The 12,917-nt window shown below is 40.6% G+C and overlaps 1 protein-coding gene across 1 annotated transcript; it reads left to right on the forward strand.

Moving 5' to 3' along the window:
• The first annotated feature begins 218 nt into the window (after positions 1-218).
• On the forward strand, positions 219-2,326 carry LOC145160523 (UDP-glycosyltransferase 85C2-like). The gene is made up of 2 exons (XM_079079757.1): positions 219-786; positions 1,239-2,326. The coding sequence occupies exons 1-2, from the start codon at positions 279-281 to the stop codon at positions 2,183-2,185; spliced, it is 1,455 nt and encodes a 484-aa protein (XP_078935883.1). The 5' UTR covers positions 219-278; the 3' UTR covers positions 2,186-2,326.
• The last annotated feature ends 10,591 nt before the right edge of the window (positions 2,327-12,917 follow it).

Here is a 12,917-nt window from a genome sequence, read left to right on the forward strand (position 1 = left end):
AGTTTAACAAGTGGAAAGTAAATATCTCATGAAATCCAATAAAAAAATGCCACATGACCCCTGTCATGGCCCATGGATCTACTGAATGAGTGTATGGTGATGCGGATCGTCTTATTTTTTCTGATTTTTTTTATTCAACCAATATAAACATGGTCAAAATTGTGTCACACAACACAAGTGGATGCTCTAATCATATACTCATCTCTGTATATAACAAGCCTCAACTGACCTTTTATATAATTAACACACAACTTTCACACCCCCACACACATACGAAAATGGAAACAGGACTCATGAATTTTGAAAGCAAGCCACATGTGGCGTTCATACCATTTCCAGCACAAAGCCACATCAAGTGTATGCTGAAACTAGCAAGGTTACTACACCACAAGGGCCTGCAAATAACCTTCGTCAACACTGTGTATAACCACAACCGGTTCCTCAAGTCCGGAGGACCAGACTGTCTCGAGGGTGCACCAGGGTTCCAGTTCGAAACCATTCCCGATGGTCTTCTTTATGATCACAGCAACGTGGATGCAACTCAAGACATGAGTGAACTCTGTAACTCTCTTCGAACCAACTGTTTAGCTCCCTTTCTTGACCTTGTCGCCAGGCTAGAGAACCCAGTTACCTGTATTATAGGTGATGGGTTCATGCCTTTCACTGTTGATGCTGCTGAGAAGCTTAGAGTACCAATCTTTCATTTCTGGACTGTTGCTGCTAGTGCTTTCATGGGGTTTTACCAAGGTCCACATCTTGTTGAAAATGAAGTTATCCCACTTAAAGGTTTGTTTCTTTACTCTCTCTATGACTCTATTTCCCAAGAAATTTTCTTTTCGATATGATGCTGTCTGGAAATTAAATGCGAACGAAAACAATAATATTTTTAAATTTGTGTTTCAAATTTAATACTTATTTTCTTTTATACTTTTATGCGTTTGGATCCATTAATATAATACTCCAGTATAACTGTTAATATCAAACATAAAGCTCTATGATACATTTTAAATAAAATATGTCTTTTTCAATGGTCTTAATTGGTAAAACTTGTAAGACTTAGATCATCAATACTAAATATATTGCTCATTTTTGTAGAATTTATTTTTAACTCTTATTAATAGTTCATTTTGTAGAGATCGAGTACGGTAATATAACCATGAAATAATCTGGATCCTTTTTTTCTTTTTGAAAAAATATTATTGTTCATTATCATAATTACTCATTTGCTCTTATTTTAGATGAAAGTTGCTACACCAATGGGTATCTCGACACAGTAACAGATTGGATTCCAGGAATGGAAGATTTCACTTTGAAGGATCTTCCCGGTTATGTTCGAACCATAGACCCAAATGAAGCTGGCTATAATTATGTTTTGGAGTCTGTTAAGGCAACTAGGAAGGTCTCACGTATAATCCTCCACACATTCGAAGAATTAGAGTCCACTGTCATCCAAGCCCTCAAACCCATGTATCCATATGTCTACACAATCGGACCATTGCAGTTACATCTAAATCAGATAACCAATTCGGAAGAAACAAAGAACTTGGATATCAATGGCTCCAGTCTATGGAAGGAAGAAACCGAGTGCCTCGAATGGTTACAGTTGAAGGAACCAAATTCTGTGGTTTATGTCAATTTTGGAAGCATAACAGTCATGTCTTTACAAGAGTTGCTAGAGTTTGGTTGGGGACTTGCAAATAGCAATTATTCTTTTCTTTGGATCATCAGGCCTGATTTGGTTATTGGGGAGTCTGCTGTCTTGCCTCAAGAATTCAAAGAGGTGATTGAAGAGAGAGGTTTTATAGCAAGTTGGTGTTCACAGGAAAAGGTGTTGAACCACCCTTCGGTTGGTGGGTTTTTGACTCATTGTGGGTGGGGTTCGACCATTGAGAGCTTATCAGCTGGGGTTCCCATGATATGTTGGCCTTTTTATGCAGATCAATTCACTAACAGTAGGCAAATGTGCAAGGAATGGGACCTTGGCATTGAGATTGGGAGTAATGTGAATAGGGATGAAGTCGAGAAGCGTGTGAAGGAGTTGATGGGAGGAGTTGAGGGTGAACGAGTGAGGAACAAAGCTGAGGAATGGAAGAGAATTGCAGAGATTGCAACGGGTCCAAAGGGCTCATCTTCTTTGAATGTTGAGAAACTTGTCAAAGATATTAATATGTTTTCAAGAAACTAGTTATGGCTCATATGTTTTTTTGGTTTTAAGAAACTTTTGGTCAGTTTTTTCGATTTTTCTTCTGTTTTTGCTTATCCCTAATTATTAGATCCTAAAAATCAATAACTGGAGCCTATTCTAGGTCCAGAATCAGATACTCGATCTCAATGTTCATATGTATGTAATGTTTATGTATGTAAATGTTATGTTATGATAAGATATTAAAAAAAAAAGGCCGGGGAGAGCAAAACACTTACTTTATTGATTTATTCTTAGCTCAAACATAACCACAACACAAAATTAACTAAATTAATGTTACATTGTAGCTTTCTTGTACTTTTGATAGTAGTCTATGCTAAACATTAAATAGTGACAAAAAAACACGCCCCAAAACAGGTACATAAGATGGGTTTTTGAGCACCACAAAGACTACATGAAACTTATAGGCCCTTGATGTAAAAGGCAATAAACGGCATGCAGTAATTAATTCCAAAATCCAAATATGTTCAACAATATGAGATCGAGATTCATGAGCAATGTCCTAAGTTGCAGCTAATGTTTGGAATCTAATACCCTTTTTAGCAGGTCAACAATGACTTTATGTCCCTAAAATGCCAAAAAATAACATCAATAACCTTTTAAACCAAAATAAAATATTTGGTAAGGTCTCAGTGACATTATCTCTATTAAATACTCTCACTATTTGGGGCATTAGGAGTTGTGTATATTAATAGTTTAAAGTTGTTTATTAAATACTCTCATCTATCGGGACCAATGTCACAAAGTCATAATGGCGTGTCGGTTTGCTGACGTGAATTTATTTCTCAGTTTGCATTTAGCCACTAAATTTACGTATGAGTTTGCGTTTAGCCCATATATATTTTTTCTTCTCCATTTGTCATTGTTTTTTTAGAAAATTTTCATTTTAACCCTTGGTCAATCATAAATATATATTTTAGAACGTAATAGCTTAAAATGAAAAAGGAAAAGATATCGGAGACAAGAGTTAATCTATTTGTAATTCATCTTTTTTGTATCACTGATGTTTGAGCCAATTAAAATTGTTAATCTATTTGTAATTCATCTAAAAAACAATTGGATATTTCTAATGACATATTTGTTGAGAAACTAAAGAAATGAGATATCAATGCCTAGAGTTTTAGCATTAAATGTTCTTTTCTCCCTTATTATAGCTTTATACTTTCATATTTTCTTATTACAACATGTACTTTCAAATTAATTTCTATTAAGACATTGTGCTTTGATAAATATACTTATTATAACAATAGGTAACATGTTGATTCGAATTATGATGGCTTGAAACTACTTAATAGATTTTTATGTGATAACAAAGAGAGCTTTTGGCTCACCGGCTAACATGTCCCGCCCCTCAAGGAGAAGTCACGAGTTCACGACTCTTGCCTTAAGCGTCTCTTTTTTTTTTTTTAAGTTATTACGTTTTAAAATACATATTGGTGGGTGGTGACCAACCGGTGGCTAAAATGAAAAAATTTCCAAAAAATAATGGCAAATGGAGAACAAAAAATGTTGGAGCTAAATGCAAACTAAAAAAAAATCGTGTCAGCCAAAGCGACATGTCAAACTGTAACATCCCGAGATTTTGCAGGTATTTCTGAATCCTCTCTTCTATTATTATTTTGTCATTTGTAGTCCATGGTGTTAGAAGAGTCGACCCATGAGAAGCCTAAGGGCTAAAGTTGCAACTTTGAGAACAAGGCTAGTACGCTAAGCGTACTAGGCGCGCCTTAGTACGTCGGGCGTATACTTGTGTACGCTAAGCGTACTCACGTCAGGAGGAAACCCTAATATTTAGGGTTTGAGTGTTATATAAACATCCTTATAAGCTCATAACCCTCCCTTACCTCAGCCTCCACAGTTTAGAGCCGTTTTCCCCAAACCCTAATCATTTCATTGAGTGTGTGAGCTTATAGAGTGTGTTTTGAGTAGTTGGAGAAGAAGGTGTTGCATCAAGAAGTTGGAGAAGGAGAACAAGCTTGTAGATCTGAAGTTGTTTGGTGCCCTAGAAGCTCTAGAAGGTAAAAAGCTTCAAACTTTATGCTTGTATGATATAGATCTTGCCATTCTAGCTTTAAGGAACCATTTCTTGTCCCAAAGTCCCCAAGTTGGTGCATGATATGATTTGGACGAAATAAGTTGTCCTTTCAGACCTTAGAAAGGGTCCTAAGTGATAAAAATGATGTCCCAATGGCTTAAGATGTCTCATGCATGTAGTAGAAAGGTCTTAATGGATTAAGACCATATATTAAGAGCTTTCTGGACGTCCAAAGTCTTAAAGTTCGAGACTTTATGGTTCTAAGACACTTTTGGTCAATGGATCTCGAATTTGGGCTTAAGTGCTTAAGCCATTAAGCACTTATTAGGCTTTTGGTGAAACCTTGCGTACGCCTCGCGTAATTTCTGTACGCCCAACGTACAGAGGCAACCACCCCGATGGTGGTCAACGCAAGGCAGAGTACGCCCAGTGTACCAGAGGAGTACGCCCAGCGTACGACCCCTGTTGGGCTTTTGCGATTTGGGCCGCCTTTGGACTAGTTGGACTTAGGCCTTGATGAGCTCTCTGGATAAGAGTTTTTTGGGCAGTTTTGGTAGTGAGTCTTTGAATGAGGCCCAATTAGGGAGTTAAGCCCAATTTGGAAAATTGGGCCAATGATGGGCCTTGTATATGTGGACTTGTGGATCATGGATTTGGTATTGGGCTTTGGCCCAAATTAGAGGAAAGGCTAAATGGACTATTATCATAGGTGGGACTCTTGGTCAAGATTAGTATTCCCATTTACTGACTTAATATTTGTTATTTTGGATAGTTCGGGATTTTTGGTGAGACAACGATTCGGGAGTTCGATTCATCAGTTGAGATCGACATTGCGAGGTGAGTTCTCCTCACTATATCAACAGGATCTACGGCACCAATGCCGGCCCTTATCGGATTTGTATCCAGGTTTATTGCATGATATGCTTATTGATTTCCATTATTCTCCTTCATCCTGAATTTTTGACATGCATTATATATAGTTGGAAGAATGGATAAATTTTCTACATTTTCCTTCTTTAATGTAGATAATATATCTTTTGGTTTCACATTTTTTTTCTTATCAAATCTTCCACTAATCGGGTTTCATCTTTAAAAAGACTCCTTGGATATTGGTGATCAAGTTCACGCCTCGTATTTTGCACTCAGTCTATTAGTTGTTGACGAGAATTAAATACCTAAAAAATATTTTTTTGATTAGATACAAGTAAACTTATTGATTAATAAACATATTAATAAATCTAAAACTTTATACCATGCTAGTTTCAAATTTTGATGTGTCACTGATGAAGTAAGTATTTTCATTCTCGTCATCTTGAGATGCATTGTTTGTGTAAATATCATTAGCCTAATCAATACATACAAATATAAATATGTGATTTATAAAAACATAAATATATGAATAATAACAAACGAACATACTTCGTAATTTAACAATAGAAAATATTCTGGCCAACTCATTTTTTTACTTGGCCTATCGTTTTTCAAAATATCGTACAATGAAAATGAAGTTTGGTACACATTCATTTACAGTAAAACTTTAGACATGAAAATGAATACTATATAAATTATTGGGTAAGTTAAAGAACCATATATGTAAATATACTTATATTATTTTGATTTGATCGTAGTGGTGTTCAATTACATCGCACTGAAATAAAGATAGGATATTTACTGTAAATGTATGGTAAGTTAAAAGACCATAAATATAAATATAGTTATATTATTTTGATTTGATCGTATTGGTATTCATTTACACCGTACTGAAATAAAGATAGAATATTTACTGTAAATTTAGGGTAAATTAAAGGATCATAAATGTAAATATAGTTATATTATTTTGATTTGATGGTAGTGGTATTCATTTACACACTGAAATAAAGATATGATATTTATTGTAAATGTATGGTAACTTAAAGGACCATAAATGTAAATATAGTTATATTTATTGGCAAAAACCATTAAACCACCATTATTTTTTTATATTTATTTTATTTTAGTATCATAAATGAAATCACGGTACAACTTTGAGTTCCAATAAGTTTTGTGAGGTCAAAGTTAAATCATTCTCAAATGTTACAATTATTTTTAATCAAACGCAACTACAATAAATAAAAGTTAGTCTTTATTTACCATTGTTTTGTCAAACACAATCATATTTTAATTTATATTAGAAATATGTTAATATTAACAATAAAACATATAATATTAATATGGAGTAACTTAAAGAACTGTAAATGTACACATAATTATATTATTTTTATTTGATCGTAAACATAGTCATATTTTAATTTTATTATAAAGGCGTTTATATTAACAATAAAATATGTAATATTAGGACGCATGTGTATGTTTGCCGTTTTAAAAAAAAAAACTTGAAAACTTTTTAATAAGTTATTTTTAGTATACTCATTTAAAACCTATTAGTTTTGCCTAATATGGTTATATAGTTACGAAAAATATCATATTTCATTTATTTATATTCAAAAAAGACAAAACTTCAAAACTGGTCCCTGTGGTTTTCGAAAATATCAAGTTTAATCCCTAAGTTCAAAAAACCTCACAGAAGGTCCCTGTGGTTTCAAAACTTTTAACATTTGGTCATTCCGGCTCACTCCGTTAGCATTTCACCGTTAACTCATTTTTTAATTTTATATTGCAGGGGTAATTTCGTCATTTCAGTTGTAACCTTCTCTCTTTAATATGAAATGATTACCTATTGCTTGCACGTCACTACCCGTCCCTCTCCCAAGAAGATAACCAGTTACATCTGTATTCATCGGGTTCATTCCCATCGTAGAAGCAAGAACAGAAATTGGGATTTAGGGTTTTAAGCTGCAGGAATTGCAATGGTGCTATCAATATGGTGTTTTCGAGAAAAATTTGTAATCGTGGAGGACTTACGAAAAAGATACGATACAATACTACAACAAAACTTGTTTTTTCTTGGTCGATTGTGTTCACGTAGAGAAATCATTGATTTTACTCTTTTTTTTGTGTTTGCAGAAGGATATGACAACTATTTCACGTTGAAGATACACTACAGTGGTGTCTTCACCAAAGCACCTGGAAGGAAATACGTTGATGGTGTTGTAGCATATGTAGATGATGCTGACACTGATTTATTTTCAGTTCATGAGCTTGACGACATGGTCCGAGAACTAGGGTACAAAACTGAGCAAACCCTTTACTACCATTTCTGTATCCCTGAATACCTTTTGGACTATGGCTTAATGTCTTTAGGTAATGACCAAGATGTACTTAAAATGGTATCATATGTCCCTAAACACAGGCTTATTAGGGTGTATATTGAAACTGGTCAGACAAGGATAGCTAGTTATTACAAGTCTCCTTCTAAAGTTGTTATTGAAGAGTTGGAGCCTGATCGTGTGTCACCTGAAATGAATAGAAATGTAACATCCAGAAAATACAACCCAAAATTTTTGTTTAAAAACTTTACTAAACCATAATATCAATTATTAAAAGATAAAACCATGAATCGTGTATCTCAAAATGTCATAATAAATTTATCAAATCGAAACTGGTGTCAAGATCATATCAAAATATCATAGTCTAACTCCCAGGCTAAAACTGTGGTGTGTGCCATGCCATCATCCTGAGCCCTTCCCTTTGCTAGCTGAAGTACCTGAAACCAAAACTGAAACTGTAAGCACGAAGCTTAGTGAGCTCCCCCAAACTACCACATACCATACTATAACATATAAAGCACATATTGGGCCTCGCCCACTGCACCGGACCGAAGTCTGGAACTGACTAGGGTCTTGCCCACTGCATCGGACCGAAGTCCGGAACTGACTAGGGTCTTGCCCACTGAATCGGACCGAAGTCCGGAACTGACTAGGGCCTTGCCCACTGCATCGGACCGAAGTCCGGAACTGACTGAACATAGCATAACATAATCATAGAATATAATATGAACACATATACTGCATACTGCATTGGACCATAGTCCGGAACACATAACACATACCATGCATATATCACAAAGACACCAAGCATACTGAACTACTGCATCGGACTGTAGTCCGGAACTACTGCTAACTAAACGGGTCGGCATTATGGTCGTAGACCCGTTCCTACTGGAAGGAAACTCACCTCGTAAGGCTGGCTGCTGAAATGCTCCTCGGGAACTGCATGACTGCTGTGCCGGTAACTCCCCGGCTACAATTCCCAAAAGACACTTAATCAGACATTGATAACTAATCTTAGGGTAAAATGACTATTTTACCCCCTGGTCAAAGCCAACAATCCGTTGACCTGACTCGCCGAGTTGGGCCGCCAACTCGTCGAGTCCATATCTTTCCTTCTACTCCCCTTCCCGACTCTACTCGTCGAGTTTAGCGAAGACTCGACGAGTTCTCCTTCAATAATAACATCAAGTCAACCTTTATCTGACTCGCCGAGTTGTATGAACAACTCGTCGAGTCCTCCTTCATCATATGAACACGTCCAGTCTGTGACTCGCCGAGTTGTATGAACAACTCGTCGAGTCTGTTCTTTCGAGTAAGAAGGTTGCCTTGGACTCGCCGAGTCAGGGCGTAGACTCGCCGAGTCCCTCTACACTTAGATCCATGTCTTAACTCACTGAGTCTTTACTCCACTCACTAACGGACTCGCTACTACTGAACAGGGAATCTAAGACTCGCGACCGGACTCGCCGAGTCCGAAGAACGACTCGCCGAGTCCTTTGCATGCAGTTTCTATTCATTTGATTCTAATCAGTTTCAGTGCATCCAATTCATAGATCTGGGTTTCTGGGACAATCTGAACGCGTAAAGTTGCTAACTTTACGTGTATCTATGATGCAATGAAGCAATAACACTCAAACTTGGCTATAATGGGGGTTACTTGTCTAGAACAAGGCCATGGCTGCCAAAAGGTGGCCTTCTTGAGCTCCTGGAACTCAAGAGAGGCTAGATCCGAGAAATGGCTTGATTACAAAGCTTCATCACTAGGGATTTGGGGGTTTTGAGCTCAAAACCATCAATTTGGGGACTAACTAGATCTAGCAATACAATAACCAAGATGAAAGCTTTATTACCAGAAAGGATGGCCAAAGAGGAGTATAATTTGGATCTACTTCTTCTTCCTTGAGTTCTTCTACCTTATCATTCTTCTTCTTGCTCAACAATGCACCAAGATTCCTTCACAAGGGCAAAAATCACTCACACACACTTTAAGGAGGCTAGGGTTTCGGGAATAAGTCTCTGAGAGGTGAAGGAGGCTGGTTTGGGGCTATAATGGTGTTTAAATAGGGTACACTCCCTAAAATTAGGGCTTCATCCAGACTGGCGGACTCGCCGAGTCCGGAACTATGGACTCGTCGAGTCGCCACGCCTACTCCACGTGCTAATTCGCTGCTACTCGACAAGTTAGGGCCACTGACTCGTCGAGTAGCTTCTAAAATAAAAGAAAAATAATGTTTTAAATGCATACCAGGAACGGGGCGTTACAACTCTCCCCCACTTATCTTAGACTTCGTCCTCAAAGTCTGCTGCTACTGAATCTGAAAATAACTCCGGATAATGCTCCCTCATCTCCTCCTCGGTCTCCCATGTCCATTCCGAACCCTTTCGGTGCTGCCACTGCACCTTCACTAGCTGAACCACCTTGTTCCTCAGGGTATTCGTCTTCCGATCCAAGATCGCAACTGGTCTCTCGATGTAATTCAGGCTGCTGTCAACCTGAATATCCTCCAATGGTACAACTGCTGACTCATCCACCAAACACTTCCGTAACTGAGACACATGGAAAGTGTTGTGGATCTGGCTTAGCTCTGCTGGAAGATCTAACCGATAAGCAACCCGACCCACCCGGGCCAAAACCCTAAAGGGACCAAGGAATCTGGGGCCCAGCTTGCCCCTCTTCCGGAACCTGATGACACCCTTCCAGGGTGACACTTTCAGGAGGACCATATCGCCTACCTGAAACTCCAAATCAGAACGCCTCCTATCGGCGTAACTCTTCTGCCGACTCTGAGCAGTCTGGAGCCGGCTACGAACCTGTTGTATCAACTCTGTGGTCTTAAGCACCACCTCAGTGCTCCTCATGACTCTCTGACCGACCTCGCCCCAACAGATTGGGGTCCTACACTTGCTCCCGTAGAGCATCTCAAAGGGAGGCCGGTCTATACTGGAGTGGTAACTGTTGTTATACGAAAATTCCGCTAATGGAAGGTACGTATCCCAACTGCCACCAAAATCTAGGACACATGCCCGAAGCATGTCCTCGAGAGTCTGAATCATCCTCTCGCTCTGCCCGTCCGTCTGAGGGTGGAAAGCGGTGCTGAAAAGGAGACGAGTCCCCATTTCGTCATGGAACCGCTTCCAAAACCTGGAAGTGAACCAGACGTCTCGATTTGATACTACCGAAACAGGCACTCCATGACGTGCCACAACCTTTCGCACATAAATATCGGCTAACTTCTCGGCCGATATACTCTCCTGGATCGGTACGAAATACGCGCTCTTGGTCAACCGATCCATTATGACCCAAATCGAGTCAACTCCACGTGCAGTCCTGGGAAGCTTAGTAACGAAATCCATGGTGATATCCTCCCATTTCCACACGGGAATGTCTAATGGTTGCATCTTGTCGTGGGGTCTCTGGTGCTCTACCTTGACCTTCCTGCAGGTCAGGCATCTCTCCACGTACCAAGCTACGTCCCGCTTCATGCAAGGCCACCAATAATCGGGTCGAAGATCTCTGTACATCTTCGTCGCCCCTGGGTGGATGGAGACTTATGGGCCTCATCCATCAGCACCTGTTGTACTCCTCCCCAGTACGACACCCAAACTCTCCCATGAAGGGTCAACAATCCTCGACTGTCATAATCGAAAGAAGCTACTCGGCCCACGATCCTCTCGCACTTCTGTCTTTCCTCTTTTAGGTCCTCAACCTGTGCCTCTCTAATCTGCTCCAATACTGGAGTAATCACTGTCATCCTCAGACATATATCTCTGATCGGGGCCGTCATCGCCTTACGGCTCAGGGCGTCGGCCACTACGTTGGCCTTGCCCGGATGATAAAGGATCTCACAATCATAGTCCTTCACCACATCTAACCACCGACGCTGCCTCATATTTAGATTCGGCTTATCCATAAGGTACCTCAGACTCTTGTGATCCGTGTAAATGGTACAACGGACCCCATAGAGGTAATGTCTCCAAATCTTGAGGGCGAACACCACTGCCCCCAGCTCTAAATCGTGCGTCGGATAGTTAGCCTCGTGAGGCTTCAACTGTCTAGAGGCATACGCTATCACATGCCCTCGCTGCATCAATACTGCTCCCATACCTATGATCGAAGCGTCACAGTATACTATGAAGTCATCCACTCCCTCTGGCAGGGTAAGAATCGGTGCGTCGCACAATCTCTGCCTGAGGGTCTCAAATGTTGCCTGCTGCTCAGGCCCCCAACGAAATGCCACCGACTTCCTGGTCAGTCGAGTGAGCGGAACTGGTATCTTGGAGAAATCCTGGATGAATCTCCTGTAGTACCCTGCCAAACCTAGGAAGCTCTGAATCTCAGATGGAGACCTCGGGACCTCCCACTGCATCACGGCCTCTATCTTGGCCGGATCTACTAGTATACCCTTCTGGTTGACGAGGTGTCCAAGGAACTGCACCTCGCGCAACCAGAACTCACACTTGGAGAACTTTGCGAAAAGTTTCTCCCTACTCGGTGTCTCTAGCACCTCCCTCAGGTGCTCCTCATGCTGCTCCTGAGTCTTGGAGTAAATCAAGATGTCGTCAATAAACACTATCACAGATCGATCTAACATCGGTCTGCATATGCGGTTCATGAGATCCATGAACGTGGCTGGTGCGATGGTGAGCCCAAATGGCATCACCACGAACTCATAATGACCATAGCGGGTCCTAAAAGCGGTCTTCTGCACGTCCTCACCTCTGACCCGCATCTGATGATAACCGGAGCGCAAATCAATCTTGGAGAACCAAGATGCTCCCTGGAGCTGATCAAACAAGTCATCTATCCTCGGAAGTGGGTAACCGTTCTTCACCGTCACCTTGTTCAACTCCCGGTAATCTATACACATACGGTGTGACCCATCCTTCTTCTTCACAAACAGGATCGGGGCTCCCCATGGTGAACTGCTCGGTCTGATAAACCCCTTGTCTAGCAGCTCCTGCAGCTGCGTAGACAACTCCTGCATCTCGGGAGGAGCCAACCGGTATGGTGCCTTGGCTATTGGAGCCGCACCAGGAACAAGGTCAATCCTGAACTCAACCTGTCTCTCAGGAGGTATCCCAGGCAAATCCTCTGGAAATACATCCGGGTACTCGCGTACTACCGGTACATTGTCAACTGTCGCCTTGCCCTTCCCCCGGGAATCTAAAACATAGGCGACGTACCCCGCGCAACCCTGCTGAAAGTAGCGCCTCGCTCTCGCTGCTGAACACAGAATCGGTCCGCGCTGTGGCCTCTCACCCTGAATCACTAACTCTCCCCCACTAGGAGTGCGGACCCTCACTAACTGCAGTTCAAAATCAATCACTGCCCCCATTGTGGCTCAACCAATCCATACCCACCATGACCTTATTCCCTCGCAGGGGAATAGGAACCAGATCTACTGAAAACTGCTCATCAAATAACCGCAGCGAACACCCCCTATGTACCCTCGCGACCCTGACGGTCCTG

This window comes from Lactuca virosa, chromosome 2, assembly GCF_052849685.1.
Source record: "Lactuca virosa cultivar CGN04683 chromosome 2, Lactuca_virosa_CGN04683_v6, whole genome shotgun sequence".
Classification (NCBI taxonomy): Eukaryota; Viridiplantae; Streptophyta; class Magnoliopsida; order Asterales; family Asteraceae; genus Lactuca; species Lactuca virosa.